The 19,526-nt window shown below is 52.4% G+C and overlaps 1 protein-coding gene across 1 annotated transcript in view; it reads left to right on the forward strand.

Moving 5' to 3' along the window:
- Positions 1 to 50: 50 nt before the first annotated feature.
- The window catches only part of LOC139255888 (spectrin beta chain, non-erythrocytic 1-like), a gene marked incomplete at both ends in the record, with an annotated part of 232,208 nt that continues 212,732 nt past the window's right edge, over positions 51 to 19,526 (forward strand). The window contains one exon of the mRNA XM_070874048.1: positions 51 to 188. Within this exon, the coding sequence (XP_070730149.1) occupies positions 51 to 188 (138 nt within the window). The remainder of the gene's footprint in view (positions 189 to 19,526) is intronic.

The following is a 19,526-nucleotide window of genomic DNA, read 5'->3' on the forward strand; positions in this document are numbered from 1 at the left end:
GCTGCTCGGTGTTCAACTGCCCCGGTCCCTGCATTGTGCTCTGTCACTAGGTTTGAGAGTCTGGATCAAGAGATGAACAGCATGTTGGTTCGTGTTGTGGAGGTGAATGAAACCGTGCAGCAGCTCGTGGACAATGGACATCCCAGTGCCACCGAGGTCAGAGGTTGCCAGGATCACCTCAACAGCAGGTACTGTCTGTTACCCACAGTGTGTGTGAGTATGTGTGTGAGTGTGTGTGAGTGTCGGTGTGTGTTGCACTTTATCAGGGAGGCTTTGAGGGTGTCCTTGAAATGTTTCCTCTGCCCACCTGGGGCTCTCTAGCTGTGTAGAAGTTCCGAGTAGAGCGCTTGCTTTGGGAGTCTCGTGTCGGGCATACAGGCTGGTTCTAAGACTATGTCTCTAGTTTTAGTTTCCCCTATGAGTGGAAGTATCCTCTCTGCATCCACCTTGTCAAGCCACCTCATTATCTTATGTTTCGAAAAGATCTCCTCTCATTCTTCTGAACTCCAATGTGTATAGGCTCAACCCACTCAACCTATCCTCATAAGTCAACCCCCTCATCTCTAAATCAACCGAGTGAATCTTCTCTGAACTGCCTCCAATGCAAATATATCCTTCCTTAAATACGGAGACCAAAACTGTACGCAGTACTCCAGGTGTGGCCTCACCAATACCCTGTACAGTTGTAGCAGGACTTCTCTGCTTTCATACTCTATCCCCCTTGCAATAAAGGCCAACATTCCCTTGGCCTTCCTGATCACTTGCTGTACCTGCATACTCACTGTTTGTGTTTCATGCACAAGGACCCCCAGGTCCCTCTGTACTGCAGCACTTTGCAATTTTTCTCTATTTAAATTATAATTTGCTTTTCTATTATTTCTGCCAAAGTGGATAACATCACATTTTCCCACATTATACTCCATCTGCCAAATTTTTGCCCACTCACTGAGTCTGTCTATATCCCTTTGCAGATTTTTTGTGCCCTCCTCACAACTTGCTTACCCACCCATCTTTGTATCATCAGCAAACTTGGCTACATTACACTCGGTCCCTTCATCCAGTCATTAATATAGATTGTAAATAGTTGAGGACCCAGCACCGATCCCTGTGGCACCCCACTAGTTAGTGTTTGCCAACCGGAAAATGACCCATTTATCCCGACTCTCTGTTTTCTGTTAGTTAGCCAATTCTCTATCCATGCTAATATATTACCCCCAACCCTATGAGCTTTTATCTTGTGCAGTAACCTCTTATGTCATCATCATAGGCAGTCCCTCGAAACGAGGATGACTTGCTTCCCCGCCGAAAAGGGATGAGTTCCCAGGTGTTTCAATGAAGGACCTAATATTCCGGATCCCGAACTACATCCTGAAGGGTGGAAGATGTCTGTGCATGGATTTTTTTTAGCGTCTGGTGGCCGTTGCACACCAGCCAGCACACGGGCTTGACAGAGCTAGGTCTTGGTCCAGTGGCAAGGGTTAACCAAGGTGACTGCTGCACGGACCTAGTGCACACACATATTGCAGTGTAGGCTGGCCCATGCTGTCCCGGGCTCTCTCCTTTCCTGGGCCCCAAACTCTCTCCTCTCCTGGGCCCCGAACTCTCTCCTCTCCTGGGCCCCGAACTCTCTCCTCTCCTGGGCCCCGAACTCTCTCCTCTCCTGGACCCCGAACTCTCGCCTCTCCTGGACCCCGAACTCTCGCCTCTCCTGGACCCCGAACTCTCTCCTCTCCTGGGCCCCGATCACGTCCCTCTACAAACTCTTGCCGTTCCTTCGCCCCGACCTCGCCGCTCCTGCTGTACCTGCCCTCAATGCAGTCAGCCGTCGCCCTCCTGCAGCAGCACGCGCTGCTCCCTGCAGTGGTATGTCGCCGCACGATGCTCCCTCCAATGGGCCCGGCCTGCTGATGGTCTTGTAGGCCCGGACCGCACCGATTTCCGGGCCTCTTATGTGGCACCTTATCGAGTGCTTTCTGGAAATCCAAATACACCACACCCACTGGTTCCCCCTTACCCACCCTGCTCGTTACAGCCTCAAAGAACTCCAGCAAATTTGTCAAACATGATTTCCCTTTCATAAAACCATGCTGACTCTGCTGGATTGAATCATGCTTTTCCAAATGTCCCACTACTGCTTCCTTAATAATGGACTCCAGCATTTTCCCAGTGACAGATGTTAGGCTAACTGGTCTATAGTTTCCTGCTTTTTGTCTGCCTCATTTTTTAAATAGGGCCGTTACATTTGCAGTTTTCCAATCTGCTGGGACCGCCCCAGAATCCAGGGAAATTTGGTAAATTACAACCAATGCATCCACTATCTCTGCAGCCACTTCCCTTAAGACCCTAGGTGTAAGGCATCAGGTCCAGGGGACTTGTCTGCCTTTAGTCCCATTATTTTTAGTACTACTTCATTAGTGATAGTGATTGTATTAAGTTACTCCCTTCCTATAGCCCCATGATTATCCACTAGTGGGATGTTTTTAGTGTCTTCTACCGTGAAGACTGATACAAAATATTTATTCAACGACTCTGCCATTTCCCTGTTCTCCATTATTAATTCTCCAGTCTCATCCTTCAGGGGACCAACATTTACTTTAGCCACTCTTTTCCTATATGTGCGTGTGTGTGTGTGTGTGTGCGCGCGCGTGTGTGTCTATTTGTGTGTTTGTGTGTGTGCGTGTGTCTATCTGTGTGAGTGTGTGTGTGTGTTCATCTGTGTGTGTGTGTGTCTGTGTGTGTGTGTATGTGTCTGTGTGTCTGTGTATGTGTCTGTGTGTGCGTGTATGTGTCTGTGTGTGTGTGTCTGTGTCTGTGTTTCTGTGCCTGTGTTTCTGTGTGTGTGTCTGTGTCTGTGTCTGTGTGTCTGTGTTTGTGTGTGTGTGTCTGTGTTTGTGTGTGTCTGTGTCTGTGTTTCTGTGCCTGTGTTTCTGTGTATGTGTCTGTGTGTGCGTGTATGTGTCTGTGTGTGTGTGTGTGTCTGTGTTTCTGTGTATGTGTCTGTGTGTGCGTGTATGTGTCTGTGTGTGTGTGTATCTGTGTTTGTGTGTATGTGTGTGTGTCTGTATGTGTGTGTGTATGTGTCTGTGTGTGTGTGTGTGTCTGTGTGTGTGTGTCTGTGTGTGTGTCTGTGTGTATGTGTGTCTGTGTGTGTGTGTATGTGTCTGTGTGTGTCTGTGTGTCTGTGTATGTGTCTGTGTGTGCGTGTATGTGTCTGTGTGTGTGTGTCTGTGTTTGTGTGTATGTGTGTGTGTCTGTATGTGTGTGTGTGTATGTGTCTGTGTGTGTGTGTGTGTGTTGTGCCTGTGTTATATAGAATTTTAATGCACAAAAACAGACCATTCAGTTGATGGTCTATGCTGCTGTTTATTCTCCACATGAGCCTCCTCCTACCCTATTCTTCTCACGCTATCAGCATATCCTTTTATTCCTTTCTCCATTAAATATTGATCTAGCATTCCCCTTAAATGCATGTTTGAGGGGCTTAAATCTATGTTTCTGTCTATTTGTTGTGTGGGTGTGCCATGTGTATAATTGGCCTGCTTTGCATGTGTGTAAGTGTGTGTGTGTACTTGTCTGTGGCCCCCCCGGCGGACCTGCGAGCCAATGCCTCTGCAGGTCGGGGACATAAAAGCTGGAGCATCATACCACGACATCTTCCAGCGCGAGCTGCTACAAGTGTGTGACGATTTCGAGGTGGGCGACTGGGTGATATCATCAAAACCCAGGTCACTGTTTGGAGCATGAGCAGGAACATCGGCGGGGCCCTGGTACAGCGGAGGAGCAGGAAAGTCAGGGTGGATGAGCAACGAGACATCGTGGTGGAGTTGCGGCAAGTGATTGAGGCGGTGAAGCGATGAGAGATCATGGCTGAGATTCGGCAAGTGATCGTGGCGGCGGTGCGGCGAATGAGGGTACGGGGCCCAGAAGAGGCGTGGGCCCAGGGGCAGCACGGGCCCAGCCCACACTGCGATATGTGGGCACACTGGGTCCGTGCAGCAGAGCAGGTCTCCAGTCGTCTCGGATAACCCTCGCCACTGGACCAAGACCTAGCTCTGTCAAGCCCGTGTGGTGGCTGGTGTGCAACGGTCACCCCACGTTAAAAAAATCCACCCACAGACATCTTCCTCCCCTGGAGTTCAGGACTGGAATATTAGGTTCTTCATTGAAACATCTGTGAACTCATCCCTTTTGGCGTGGAAGCAAGTCATCCTCGTTTGAAGGACTGTCTATGATGATGATGATGACTTGTCTGTGTGTATGTTGTGTGTGTGTGTCTGTCTGTGTGTCTCTGTGTGTGAGTGTCTGTGTGTCTGTCTGTGTGTTTCTCTGTCGCTGTGTGTGTGTCTGTCTGTGTGTCTCTGTGAGTGTCTGTGTGTCTGTCTGTGTGTTTCTCTGTCGCTGTGTGTCTCTGTGTGTGAGTGTCTGTGTGTCTGTCTGTGTGTTTCTCTGTCGCTGTGTGTGTGTCTGTCTGTGTGTCTCTGTGTCGCTGTGTGTGTGTGTCTGTGTGAGTGTGTGTCTGTCTGTGTGTCTCTGTGTGTGAGTGTCTGTGTGTCTGTCTGTGTGTGTCTGTGTGAGTGTGTGTCTGTCTGTGTGTCTCTGTGTGAGTGTCTGTGTGTCTGTCTGTGTGTGTCTCTGTCGCTGTGTGTGTGTCTGTCTGTGTGTCTCTGTGTGTGAGTGTCTGTGTGTCTGTCTGTGTGTGTCTGTGTGAGTGTGTGTCTGTCTGTGTGTCTCTGTGTGAGTGTCTGTGTGTCTGTCTGTGTGTGTCTCTGTCGCTGTGTGTGTGTCTGTCTGTGTGTCTCTGTGTGTGAGTGTCTGTGTGTCTGTCTGTGTGTTTCTCTGTCGCTGTGTGTGTGTCTGTCTGTGTGTCTCTGTGAGTGTCTGTGTGTCTGTCTGTGTGTTTCTCTGTCGCTGTGTGTCTCTGTGTGTGAGTGTCTGTGTGTCTGTCTGTGTGTTTCTCTGTCGCTGTCTGTGTGTCTCTGTGTGAGTGTCTGTGTGTCTGTCTGTGTGTGTCTCTGTCGCTGTGTGTGTGTCTGTCTGTGTGTCTCTGTGTGTGAGTGTCTGTGTGTCTGTCTGTGTGTGTCTGTGTGAGTGTGTGTCTGTCTGTGTGTCTCTGTGTGAGTGTCTGTGTGTCTGTCTGTGTGTGTCTCTGTCGCTGTGTGTGTGTCTGTCTGTGTGTCTCTGTGTGTGAGTGTCTGTGTGTCTGTCTGTGTGTCTGTGTCTGTGTGAGTGTGTGTCTGTCTGTGTGTCTCTGTGTCGCTGTGTGTGTGTGTCTGTGTGAGTGTGTGTCTGTCTGTGTGTGTGTGTGTTGTGTGTGTGTGTGTGGATATAGCATAACTTTCTTGCTTTTGTAATCTATTCCTCGATTAAAGCCAAGGATCCCATATGTGTTTTTAACAGCATTCTCAGTTGTTGCTGCCACCTTAGCAATTTGTGAACAGACAGGCAGGGCACAGGTTCAATCAGGGAATTAGAGGTGCATGTAACAAAGGTAATACCTGTACAGTAATCTTTACAGTAAGATTGGGCAAACCAAATTTGCAGTAATAGTGTGGAGGACGAATTCATGGAATGTATGCAAGATGGTTTTCAAGATCAGTATTTTGAGGAACGAACTAGAGAGCAGGCTATTTTAGATCGAGTATTGTGCAATGAGAAAGGTTTAATTAATAACCCTGTAGTAAAGGGGCCCTTGGGGAAGAGTGACGTGCTCTCCTGCTTCCAGATGAGAGGAATGAGTTCATGGATTCACACCAATAGTGCTTCTCCGCCATGTTTTAGTGCCTTGGTGGGGATTCCATCTGCTCCTGAGGCCTTGTTGTTCTTCAGTTGTCGGATGGCCTTTTCTATCTCGTGCCGGGCTGGGGTTGTGCTGAGGTGGAGGTGGGATGGAGTCGAGGACGCTCACGTCAAAGGCAGAGTCTCAGTTAAGGAGATCTTCAAAGTGCTCCTTCCAGCAGGTCCTGACTGCCTCTCTGTCCCTGATGAGCACCTCGCCATTCTTGGCCAGCAGTGGGGTAGGGCCTTGGGTGCTTGGGCCGTGGATGGTTCTGACTGCGCTAAAGAATCCTCGCACGTCGTGGTTGTTGGCTAGTTGCTGGATCTCCTGCGCTTTCTTCACCTACCATCTGTTCTTTAGGTCACGGGGTTGTTGTTGGACCTCAGCCTTCAGACGTCTGTAGAGCTGCTTTCTTGCTCTCGAGTTGTGTTGCTGTTTCCAGTTCAAGAATGCCTTGTGCTTGTGGCTTATTAGCTCCTGGATCTCCTGGTCATTCTTGTTCAACCAGTCTTGGTGTTTCCTGGTCGAGTGTCCGAGCGTCTCTTCAAAGGTGCTTATTATGGAGGCTTTGAGGGCAGACCAGGCACTCTGCGTCTCTGGGTCACTGGGAGTCGTCAGGTTGGTAGAATAGGGCTTGAACTACATGCAATATGCAGTTGATGCTTGTGTCTGCGCACACTCACAGGTCGAACTCCAAACCATCGTCAACATCTTCACCGAAGCGTACGAGAGCATGGACCTTTCACTAAACATCTGTAAGACACAGGTCCGCCACACAGTACTGCGCCCCCCAATTCTCAAGATCCACGACGAGGCCTTGGACAATGTGGACCATTTTCCATACCTCGGGAGCCTACTGTCAACGAGGGCAGATGTCAGTGACGAGGTCCAACACCGCCTTCAGTGCGCCAGTGCAGCTTTCGGTCCCTGAGGAAGAGAATGTTTGAAGACGAGGACCTCAAACCCGGTACCAAGCTTATGGTCTACAGAGCAGTAATGATACCCGCCCTCCTATATGCTTCAGAGAGAGAGAGACGATGTACAGCAGGCACCTCAACGCACTGGAGAAGTACCACCAATGCTGCCTCCGCAAGATCCTGCAAATCCACTGGTAGGATAGGCACACCCACGTCAGTGTTCTCGCTCAGCATCGAAGCAGTTACCACGCTCAATCAGCTCCGATGGACGGGCCACATCGCCTGCATGCCCGATACGAGAATCCCAAAGCATGCGCTTACTCGGAGCTCTGACACAGCAAGCGAGCCCCAGGAGGGCAGAGGAAACACTTCAAGGACTCCTTGAAAAATGTGCAACATCCCCACCGACATCTGGGTCCCTGGCCCAAGGCCGCTCAAAGTGGAGGAGAAGCATCCGGGAAGGCGCCAAACACCTCGAGTCTCTTCGCCGGGAGCATGCGGAAGCCAAGCGCAAACACCGGAAGGAGCGCACGACAAATCAAGCGCCCCACCCACCCGTCCCTCCAACCACCGTCTGCCCCACCTGTGACAGAGACTGTCGGTCCCGCATCAGACTCATCAATCACCTGGGAACTCATATTAATGCGGAAGCAAGTGATCCTCGACTCCGAGGGACTGCCTAAGAAGAAGAGTAAAGGGGCCTTGAGGGAAGAGTGAGCATAATATGAAGAATTTAACATTAAGTTTGAAAGTGATTTAGTTAAATCCGAAACTTTGGTCTTAAATCTAAACAAAGCAAACTACGTAGGTATGAGGGGCGAGTTGGTTAAGGTAGATTGGCAAACTACATTAAAAGGTATGACAGTAGACAAGCAATGGCTAGCATTTAAAGAATTAATACATAATTTCCAACAAACACACATTCCTTTAAGGCACGAAAACCCTACAAGAAAAGTGATCCAACCGAGGCTAACAAGAGAAGTTAAAGAAAGTATTAGATCAAAGGAAGAGGCTTATAATGTTGCCAAAAAGAGCAATAAGCCGAGGATGGGGAGGATTTTAGAATTCAGCAAAGGAGGACCAAGAAATTGATAAAGAAAACAAAAATAGAATGAGAGTAAACTAGCGAGAGACATAAAAACTGTCTGTAAAAGCTACTACAGGTATGTAAAAAGGCAAAGATTAGCGAAAGTAAATGTGGATCCCCTCCAAACTGAGACGGGAGAAATTATAATGAGGAATAAGGAAATGACAGAGAAATGAAACAAATATTTTATGTTTGTCTTCATGGAAGAAGACACGGAAAACCTCCCAGAAATAGTGGAGAACCAAGGGTCTCGGGAGAATGAGGAACTGAAAGAAATAAGTATTGGTAAAAAAACTGGAGAAATGAATGGGACTGAAAGCTGATAAATCCCCTGGACCTGATGGCCTACATCCTCGGGTTTTGAAAGAGGTGGCTATAGAGATAGTGGATGCATTGGTTGTCATCTTCCACAATTCCATAGATTCTAGAACGGCTCCCACAGATTGGAAGGTAGATAATGTTACCCCGCTATTTAAGAAATGGGGGAGAGGGAGATCGAGGAACTACAGACCAGTTAGCCTGACATCAGTAGTGGGGAAAATGCTCCAATCTATTATTAAGGACGTGGTAACAGGGCACTTAGAAAATAGGAATAGGATTGGGCAGAGTCAACACTGATTTATGAATGGGAAATCATGTTTGACAAAGTTTTTGGAGGTTGTAACTAGCAGAATAGATATGGGGGAACCAGTGGGTGTGGTTTATTTGGATTTTCATAAGACATTCGATAAAGTGCCACACAAGAGGTTATTGCACAAGAGGTTAATTAGGGCTCATGGGATTGGGGGTAATATACTAGCATGGATTGAGGATTGGTTAACAGACAGAGAACAGAGATCAGGAATAAACGGGTCATTTTCAGGTGGGCAGGCTGTAACTAGTGGGGTACCTCAAGGATCAGTGCTGGGCCCCAGCTATTCACAATCCATGTCAATGATTTGGATGAGGGGACCAAATGTAATATATCCAAGTTTGCTGATGATACAAAGCTAGGTGGGAATGTAAGTTGTGAGGAGGATGCAAAGAGACTTCAAGGGGCTTTAGACAGGCTGAGTGAGTGGGCAAGAACATGGCAAATGGAATATAATGTGGGGAAATGTGAAGTTCTCCACTTTGGTCGGAAACATAGAAAAGCAGAGTATTTTTAAATGATGAGAGATTGGGAAATGTTGGTGTTCAGAGGGACCTGGGTGTCCTTGTACACCAATCACTGAAAGTTAACATGTGGGTACAGCAAGCGATTAAGAAAGTGAATGAAGGAGTACAACGAAGGTTCAGCAGACTGATTCCTGGGATGGGGGCATTGTCCTATGAAAGAAGAAAGAAAGAAAGACTTGGATTTATATAGCGCCTTTCACGACCACCGGATGTCTCAAAATGCTTTACAGCCAATGAAATACCTTTGGAATATCGTCACTGTTGCAATGTGGGAAACGCGGCAGCCAATTTGCGCACAGCAAGCTCCCACACACAACAATGTGATAATGACCAGATAATCTGCTTTGAGGAGAGATTGAGTAGACTTGGCCTATATTCTCTAGAGTTTAGAAGAATGAGAGGTGATCTCATTGAAACATACAAAATTCTTACAGGACTTGACCGGGTAGATGCAGGGAGGATGTTTCCTCTGGCTGGGGAGTCTAGAACCAGGGGTCACACAGTCTCAGAATACAGGTCGGACATTTAGGACTGAGATGAGGAGAAACTTCTTCACTCAGAGGGTGGTGAATCTCTGGAATTCTCTGCCTCAGAGGGCTGTGGAGGTTCAGTCCTTGAGTATATTCAAGACAGAGATCGATAGACTTTTGGATATTAAGGGAATCGAGGATAGTGCAGGAAGTGGAGTTGAGGTAGAAGATAGGCCATGATCTTATTGAATGGTGGAGCAGGCTTGAGGGTACTCCTGCTCCTAATTCTCACGTTCCTGTGTTCCTGCACCATTTAGTTCATATTGCCTGTTCTGCCAAAATGTATCACTTCACACTTCACTTTATTAAATTTCATCTGCCATCTTCTGCCCATTTTACCAGTCTGTGTGTCCTGGTGTCTGTTACCATCAGTCTCATTGTTTACTACATTTCCGAGTTTCGTGCCATCTGCACTCTGTGAAATGATGCCCTGTAGAAGTCCAAATCTTTAATATATCTCAACGAGAGCAGTGGTTGAATTACTTCCAGTCTGAAAAACAACCGTTCACCACGACTACCCGCTTTCTGTCCCATCGACAATGTTGGATCCACACTGACACTGTCCCTTTAATCCGATGGGCTTTCATTTTGCTAACAAGTCTATTATCTGATACTTTGTCAAATGCCTTTTGAAAGTCCACTACCCTCATCAACTGTCTCCATTATTTCATCAAAGAAATCGATCAGGTTCGTCAAACTCGATTTGCCGTTGACCAATCCGTGTGACTTTCATTTATTGGCCGATTATGTTTTAAATGCCAAACCTCACAGGAGCAGGAAGGGGAGAGTGTGACTGACAGTCAGCAGGGTAAGGGGATCCGAGGGGAGATCGAGGAGGAGGAGGTCTCGCAGACACTGGTCCTGTCCAACACGTACAATGTACTTGATACCTGTGAGGATAAAGAGAAGGGCAGCCACAACGCTGAGCAGAGGCAGTTCAAAGGGAGAGGAGCTGAATAGAAATGCAGTAATTATAGGAGATTGAATAATTCGGGAGATAGATAGAATCCTCTGCAGACATGCTCGAGAATCCCTCAGGGTGTGTTGCCTGCCTGGTGTCAGGGGAGGGATATCGTGATGCTGTGCAAAAGGAATTCGGAAAGGCAGGGGAAGATCCAGTTGTCGTGACAAGGTCTCTAAAGGGTCCGTGCGCAGATAAATGTGGACATGGTCCCTTTAAGGAAACTGGCTGATGACGTGTCATCAAATGACGTCATCAGACCAGCTTCCTTCAATTGGCTGGGCAATGTGCTGGGTGGGGCTTAACAAGCCCAATCAGGAAAGTCATGTTGGAGGCCAGAATGGAGCCAGAACCCACCCCCGACATCGCCCACCCCCGACATCGCCCACCCCCGACATCGCCCACCCCCGACATCACCCACCCCCGACATCACCCACCCCCGACATCACCCCCGACATCACCCACCCCCGACATCACCCACCCCCCGACATCACCCCCGACATCACCCACCCCCGACATCACCCACCCCGACATCACCCACCCCCCGACATCACCCACCCCCGACATCACCCACCCCCGACATCACCCACCCCCGACATCACCCACCCCCGACATCACCCACCCCCGACATCACCCACCCCCGACATCTCCCCCGACATCACCCACCCCCGACATCACCCACCCCCGACATCACCCACCCCCGACATCACGAACCCCCGACATCACCCACCCCCGACCCACCCCCGACATCACCCACCCCCGACCCACCCCCGACATCACCCACCCCCCGACATCACCCACCCCCGACATCACCCACCCCCGACATCACCCACCCCCGACATCACCCACCCCCGACCCACCCACCCCCGACATCACCCACCCCCGACATCACCCACCCCCGACATCACCCCCGACATCACCCCCGACATCACCCACCCCCGACATCACCCACCCCCGACATCACCCACCCCCGACATCACCCACACCCGACCCACCCCCGACATCACCCACCCCCGACATCACCCACCCCCGACCCACCCCCGACATCACCCACCCCCGACATCACCCACACCCGACCCACCCCCGACATCACCCACCCCCGACATCACCCACCCCCGACATCACCCACCCCCGACATCACCCACCCCCGACATCACCCACCCCCGACATCGCCCCCGACATCACCCACCCCCGACCCACCCCCGACATCACCCACCCCCGACATCACCCACCCCCGACATCACCCACCCCCGACATCACCCACCCCCGACATCACCCACCCCCGACATCGCCCACCCCCGACATCACCCACCCCGACATCACCCACCCCCGACATCACCCACCCCCGACCCACCCCCGACATCACCCACCCCGACATCACCCACCCCCGACATCACCCACCCCCGACATCACCCACCCCCGACCCACCCCCGACATCACCCACCCCCGACATCACCCACCCCCGACCCACCCCCGACATCACCCACCCCCGACATCACCCACCCCCGACATCACCCCCGACATCACCCACCCCCGACCCACCCCCGACATCACCCACCCCCGACATCACCCACCCCCGACCCACCCCCGACATCACCCACCCCCGACATCACCCACCCCCGACCCACCCCCGACATCACCCACCCCCGACATCACCCACCCCCGACATCACCCACCCCCGACATCACCCACCCCCGACCCACCCCCGACATCACCAACCCCCAACATCACCCACCCCCGACATCACCCACCCCCGACATCACCCACCCCCGACATCACCCACCCCCGACATCACCCACCCCCGACATCACCCACCCCCGACATCACCCACCCCCGACATCACCCACCCCCGACATCACCCACCCCCCGACATCACCCACCCCCGACATCACCCACCCCCGACATCACCCACCCCCCGACATCACCCACCCCCGACATCACCCACCCCCGACATCACCCACCCCCGACATCACCCACCCCCGACATCACCCACCCCCGACCCACCCCCGACATCACCAACCCCCAACATCACCCACCCCCGACATCACCCACCCCCGACATCACCCACCCCCGACATCACCCACCCCCGACATCACCCACCCCCGACATCACCCACCCCCGACATCACCCACCCCCGACATCACCCACCCCCGACATCACCCACCCCCGACATCACCCACCCCCGACATCACCCACCCCCGACATCACCCACCCCCGACATCACCCACCCCCCGACATCACCCACCCCCGACATCACCCACCCCCGACATCGCCCACCCCCGACATCACCCACCCCCGACATCGCCCACCCCCGACATCACCCACCCCCGACATCACCCACCCCCGACATCACCCACCCCCCGACATCACCCACCCCCGACATCACCCACCCCCGACATCACCCACCCCCGACATCACCCACCCCCGACATCACCCACCCCCGACATCACCCACCCCCCGACATCACCCACCCCCGACATCACCCACCCCCGACATCACCCACCCCCGACATCACCCACCCCCCGACATCACCCACCCCCGACATCATCACCCCCCGACATCACCCACCCCCGACATCACCCCCGACATCACCCACCCCCGACATCACCCACCCCCGACATCACCCACCCCCGACCCACCCCCGACATCACCCACCCCCGACATCACCCACCCCCGACCCACCCCCGACATCACCCACCCCCGACATCACCCACCCCCGACCCACCCCCGACATCACCCACCCCCGACATCACCCACCCCCGACATCACCCACCCCCGACATCACCCACCCCCGACATCACCCACCCCCCGACATCACCCACCCCCGACATCACCCACCCCCGACATCACCCACCCCCGACATCACCCACCCCCCGACATCACCCACCCCCGACATCATCACCCCCCGACATCACCCACCCCCGACATCGCCCACCCCCGACATCACCCACCCCCGACATCACCCACCCCCCGACATCACCCCCGACATCACCCACCCCCGACATCACCCACCCCCGACATCACCCACCCCCGACATCACCCACCCCCGACATCACCCACCCCCGACATCACCCACCCCCGACATCACCCACCCCCGACATCACCCACCCCCGACATCACCCACCCCCGACATCACCCACCCCCGACATCACCCACCCCCGACATCACCCACCCCCGACATCACCCACCCCCGACATCACCCACCCCCGACATCACCCACCCCCCGACATCACCCACCCCCGACCCACCCCCGACCCATCCCCGCCATCACCCACCCCGACATCAGCCACCCCCGACATCACCCCCGACATCACCCACCCCCGACATCACCCACCCCCGACATCACCCACCCCGACATCACCCACCCCCGACATCACCCACCCCCGACATCACCCACGACATCACCCACCCCCGACATCACCCACCCCCGACATCACCCACCCCCGACATCACCCACCCCCGACATCACCCACCCCCGACATCAGCCACCCCCGACCCACCCACCCCCGACATCAGCCACCCCCGACATCACCCACCCCCGACCCACCCCCGACATCACCCACCCCCGACATCACCCACCCCCGACATCACCCACCCCCGACATCACCCACCCCCGACATCGCCCACCCCCGACATCACCCACCCCCGACATCACCCACCCCCGACATCACCCACCCCCGACATCGCCCACCCCCGACATCACCCACCCCCGACATCACCCACCCCCGACATCGCCCACCCCCGACATCACCCACCCCCGACATCGCCCACCCCCGACATCACCCAACCCCGACATCATCACCCACCCCCGACATCACCCACCCCCCGACATCACCCACCCCCGACATCACCCACCCCGACATCACCCACCCCCGACATCACCCACCCCCCCGACATCACCCACCCCCGACATCACCCACCCCCCGACATCACCCACCCCCGACATCACCCCCGACATCACCCACCCCCCGACATCACCCACCCCCGACATCACCCACCCCCCGACATCACCCACCCCCGACATCACCCCCGACATCACCCACCCCCGACATCACCCCCGACATCACCCACCCCCGACATCACCCCCGACATCACCCACCCCCGACATCACCCACCCCCGACATCACCCCCGACATCACCCACCCCCGACCCACCCCCCGACATCACCCACCCCCGACATCACCCACCCCCGACATCACCCACCCCCGACATCACCCACCCCCCGACATCACCCACCCCCGACATCACCCACCCCCGACATCACCCACCCCCGACATCACCCCCGACATCACCCACCCCCGACATCACCCACCCCCGACATCACCCACCCCCGACCCACCCCCCGACATCACCCACCCCCGACATCACCCACCCCCGACATCACCCCCGACATCACCCACCCCCGACATCACCCACCCCCGACATCACCCACCCCCGACATCACCCACCCCCGACATCACCCACCCCCGACATCACCCACCCCCGACATCACCCACCCCCGACATCACCCACCCCCGACATCACCCACCCCCGACATCACCCACCCCCGACATCACCCACCCCCGACATCACCCACCCCCGACCCACCCCCGACATCACCCACCCTCGACATCACCCACCCCCGACCCACCCCCGACATCGCCCACCCCCGACATCACCCACCCCCGACCCACCCCCGACATCACCCACCCCCGACCCACCCCCGACATCACCCACCCCTGACATCACCCACCCCCGACATCACCCACCCCGGACCCACCCCCGACATCACCCACCCCTGACATCACCCACCCCCCGACATCACCCACCCCCGACATCACCCCCGACATCACCCACCCCCGACATCACCCACCCCCGACATCACCCACCCCCGACATCACCCACCCCCGACATCACCCACCCCCGACATCACCCCCGACATCACCCACCCCCGACATCACCCACCCCCGACATCACCCACCCCCGACCCACCCCCCGACATCACCCACCCCCGACATCACCCACCCCCGACATCACCCCCGACATCACCCACCCCCGACATCACCCACCCCCGACCCACCCCCGACATCACCCACCCTCGACATCACCCACCCCCGACCCACCCCCGACATCGCCCACCCCCGACATCACCCACCCCCGACCCACCCCCGACATCACCCACCCCCGACCCACCCCCGACATCACCCACCCCTGACATCACCCACCCCCGACATCACCCACCCCGGACCCACCCCCGACATCGCCCAGCACAGACTTGTCGAGGTGGGGAAAATCGAAGCCATAGATTGTAGATTTGGGGAAGACTAACTTTGTCAGGTTGAGACAGAGACTGACGATACCAAACTGGTCGAAACTGTTCTGGGGTAAAACGAAAGATGAACAGTGGGAGGTGTTCAGAAAGGAATGTGTCTTGCCCAAGGGCCAATAACTCTACTTGCTAAATCAGAAGACAAAAGAGATGAGAGGTAACAAGACTAAAGGGAAGAGCGTATAAAAGTGCAGAGAATAGTGTCGATCCAGGAGCCCTGGAGAAACTTGCGAGCGATATCAAAATTAGCACAAAAAGTTTTAAGATTTGTATTGGAAGAAGTCGGGTAATGTGTGCCCTTTAACAATAAATGCGAGTTATATTGTAAAATAAATAAGGAAACGGCAGACTTATTGAATAACCTTGTGTCACTCTTCACAGTAGAGGAAGAGGATGCTATACCTGACAATCCAGGGAAACTAATAATGAATCAAGGACTGAAACTCACTGAAGTTAATGCCAGCAAGAAAATAGTATTAGAAAAAAATAACGGACTGACAAATTTCCAGGGCCTGATGGTTTCCAGCCTGGAGTTTTAAAGGAAGTTGGTGAAAATACTGCAGATGGGTTGGCTATAATTTTCCAAAGTTCTCTCGATTCAGGAATCATCCCTTATGATTGGAAAATTACAAATTGACGATTGGTGGGAGAGAGAGAGAAACCAGGAAACATAGAAACATTGAAAATAGATGCAGGAGTAGGCCATTCGGCCCTTCAAGCCTGCACCGCCATTCAATATGATCATGGCTGATCATGCAACTTCAGTACCACATTCCTGCTTTCTCTCCATACCCCTTGATCCCTTCAGCCATAAGGGCCACATCTAACTCCCTTTTGAATTTCTCTAACGAATTGGCATCAACAACTTTCTGTGGTAGAGAATTCCACAGGTTCACAACTCTGAGTGAAGAAATTTCTCCTCATTTCAGTCCTATATGGCTTACCCCTTATCCTTGGACTGTGACCCCTGGTTCTGGACTTCCCCAACATCGGTGACTTCCTGCATCTAACCTGTCCAATCCCGTCAGAATTTTATATGTTTCTATGAGATCCCCTCTCATTCTTCTAAATTCCAGTGAATATAAGCCTAGTCGATCCAGTCTTTCTTCATATGTCAGTCCTGCCATCCCAGGAATCAGTCTGGTGAACCTTCGCTGCACTCCCTCAATAGCAAGAATGTCCTTCCTCAGATTAGGAGACCAAAACTGCACACAATACTCAAGGTGTGGTCTCACCAAGGCCCTGTACAACTGCAGTAAGACCTCCCTGCTCCTATACTCAAATCCCCTCGCAATGAAGGACAACATGCCATTTGCTTTCTTTACTGCCTGCTGTACCTGCATGCCAACCTTCAATGACTGATGTACCATGACACCCTGGTCTCGTTGCACCTCCCCTTTTACTAATCTGTCACCATTCAGATAATATTCTGCCTTCCTGTTTTTGCCACTAAAATGGATAACCTCACATTTATCCACATTATACTGCATCTGCCATGCATTTGCCCATTCACCTAACTTGTCCAAGTCACTCTGCAGCCTCCTAGCATCCTCCTCGCAGCTCACACTGCCACCCAGCTTAGTGTCATCTGCAAACTTGGAGGTACTACATTCAATTCCTTCGTCTAAATCATTAATGTACATTGTAAATAGCTGGAGTCCCAGCACTGAGCCCTGCGGCACCCCACTAGTCACTGCCTGCCATTCTGAAAAGGACCCGTTTATTCCCACTTTTTGCTTCCTGTCTGCCAACCAGTTCTCTATCCACGTCAATACATTACCTCCAATACCATGTGACTTAATTTTGCACACTAATCTCTTGAGTGGGATCTTGTCAAAAGCCTTTTGAAAGTCCAAATACACCACATCCACTGGTTCTCCCTTGTCCACTCTACCAGTTACATCCTCAAAAAACTTTAGAAGATTTGTGAAGCCTGATTTCCCTTTCATAAATCCATGCTGACTTGGACCGATTCTGTCACTGCTTTCCAAATACGCTGCTATTACATCTTTAATAATTGATTCCAGCATTTTCCCCACCACCGATGTTAGGATAACCGGTCTATAATTCCCTGTTTTCTCTCTCCTTTTTTAAAAAGTGGGGTTACATTAGCTTCCGTCCAATCCATAGCAACTGAACCAGAGTCCATGGAATGTTGGAAAATGACCACCAATGCATCTACTATTTCTAGGGCCACTTCCTTAAGTACTCTGGGATGCAGACTATCAGGCTCTGGGGATTTATCGGCCTTCAGTCCCTTCAATTTCCCTAACACCATTTCCTGACTAATAAGGATTTCACTCAGTTCACCTTCTCGCTGAACCCTCAGTCCCCTAGTATTTCCGGAAGGTTATTCGTGTCTTCCTTATTGAAGACAGAACCAAAATATTTGTTCAATTGGTCTGCCATTTTCTTGTTCCCCATTATGAATTCCCCTGATTCTGACTGCAACGGACCTACATTAGTCTTCATTAATCTTTTTCTCTTCACATATCTGTAGAAGCTTTTGCAGTCATTTTTTATGTTCCCTGCAAGCTCCCTCTCATACTCTATTTTCCCCCTCCTAATTAAATCCTTAGTCCTCCTCTGCTGAATTCTAAGTTTCTCCCAGTGCTCAGGTTTGCTGCTTTTTCTGGCCAATTTATATGCCTCTTCCTTGGATTTAACACTTTCCCAAATTTCCCTTGTTAGCCACGGTTGAGCGACCTTCCCTTTTTTATTCTTACGCCACACAGAGATGTACAATTGTTGTAGTACATCCATGTGATATTTAAATGTCTGCCATTGCCTATCCACTATCAACCCTTTAAGTATCATTCTCCTGTCTATCCTAGCCAATTCATGTCTCATACCATCGAAGTTTCCTCTCTTTAAGTTCAGGACCCTTATCTCTGAATTAACTGTTTCATTCTCCATCTTAATGAAGAATTCTACCATATTATGGTCACTCTTCCCCAAGGGGCCCCGCACGACCAGATTGCTAATTAATCCTCTCTCGTTACACAAGACCCAGTCTAGGATGGCCTGCTTTCTAGTTGGTTCCTCGACATAATTGTCTAGAAAACCATCCCTTATACACTCCAGGAAATCCTCCTCCACAGTATTAATACCACTTTGGTTAGCCCAGCCAATATGCAGATTAAAGTCACCCATGATAACTGCTGTACCCTTATTGCATGCGTCCCTAATTTCCTGTTTGATGCCATCCCCAACCTCACTACTACTGTTTGGTGGTCTGTACACAACTCCTACTAACGTTTTCTGCCCTTTGGTGTTTCGCAGCTCTACCCATATAGATTCCACATTATCCACGCTAATGTCCTTCTTTACTATTGCGTTAATCTCCTCTTTAACCATTAACACTACCCCACCTCCTTTTCCTTCCTGTCTATCCTTCCTGAATATTGAATACTCCTGGATGTTGAGTTCCCAGCCTTGGTTACCCTGGAGCCATGTATCCGTGATCCCAATTACATCATATCAGTTAACAGCTATCTGTGCATCCACCTTATTACGTATGCTCCTCGCTTTGAGACTCAGAGCATCCAGGCTTGTTTTTTTAACACTCTTTGTCCTTTTAGAATTATGTTGCAATGTGGTCCTTTTTGATTTTTGCCCTTGATTTCTCTGCCCTCCACTCTTCCTTTTCTCCTTCCTACTTTTTGCTTCTGCCCCCTTTTTACTTCCTTCTGCCTCCCTGCTTGGATTCCCATCCCCCTGCCTTTTTAATTTAAACCCTCCCCAACAGCACTAGCAAACACTCCCCCTAGGACATCGGTTCCGGTCCTG

The sequence above is a fragment of the Pristiophorus japonicus genome, unplaced genomic scaffold, assembly GCF_044704955.1.
Source record: "Pristiophorus japonicus isolate sPriJap1 unplaced genomic scaffold, sPriJap1.hap1 HAP1_SCAFFOLD_659, whole genome shotgun sequence".
Lineage (NCBI taxonomy): Eukaryota > Metazoa > Chordata > Chondrichthyes > Pristiophoridae > Pristiophorus > Pristiophorus japonicus.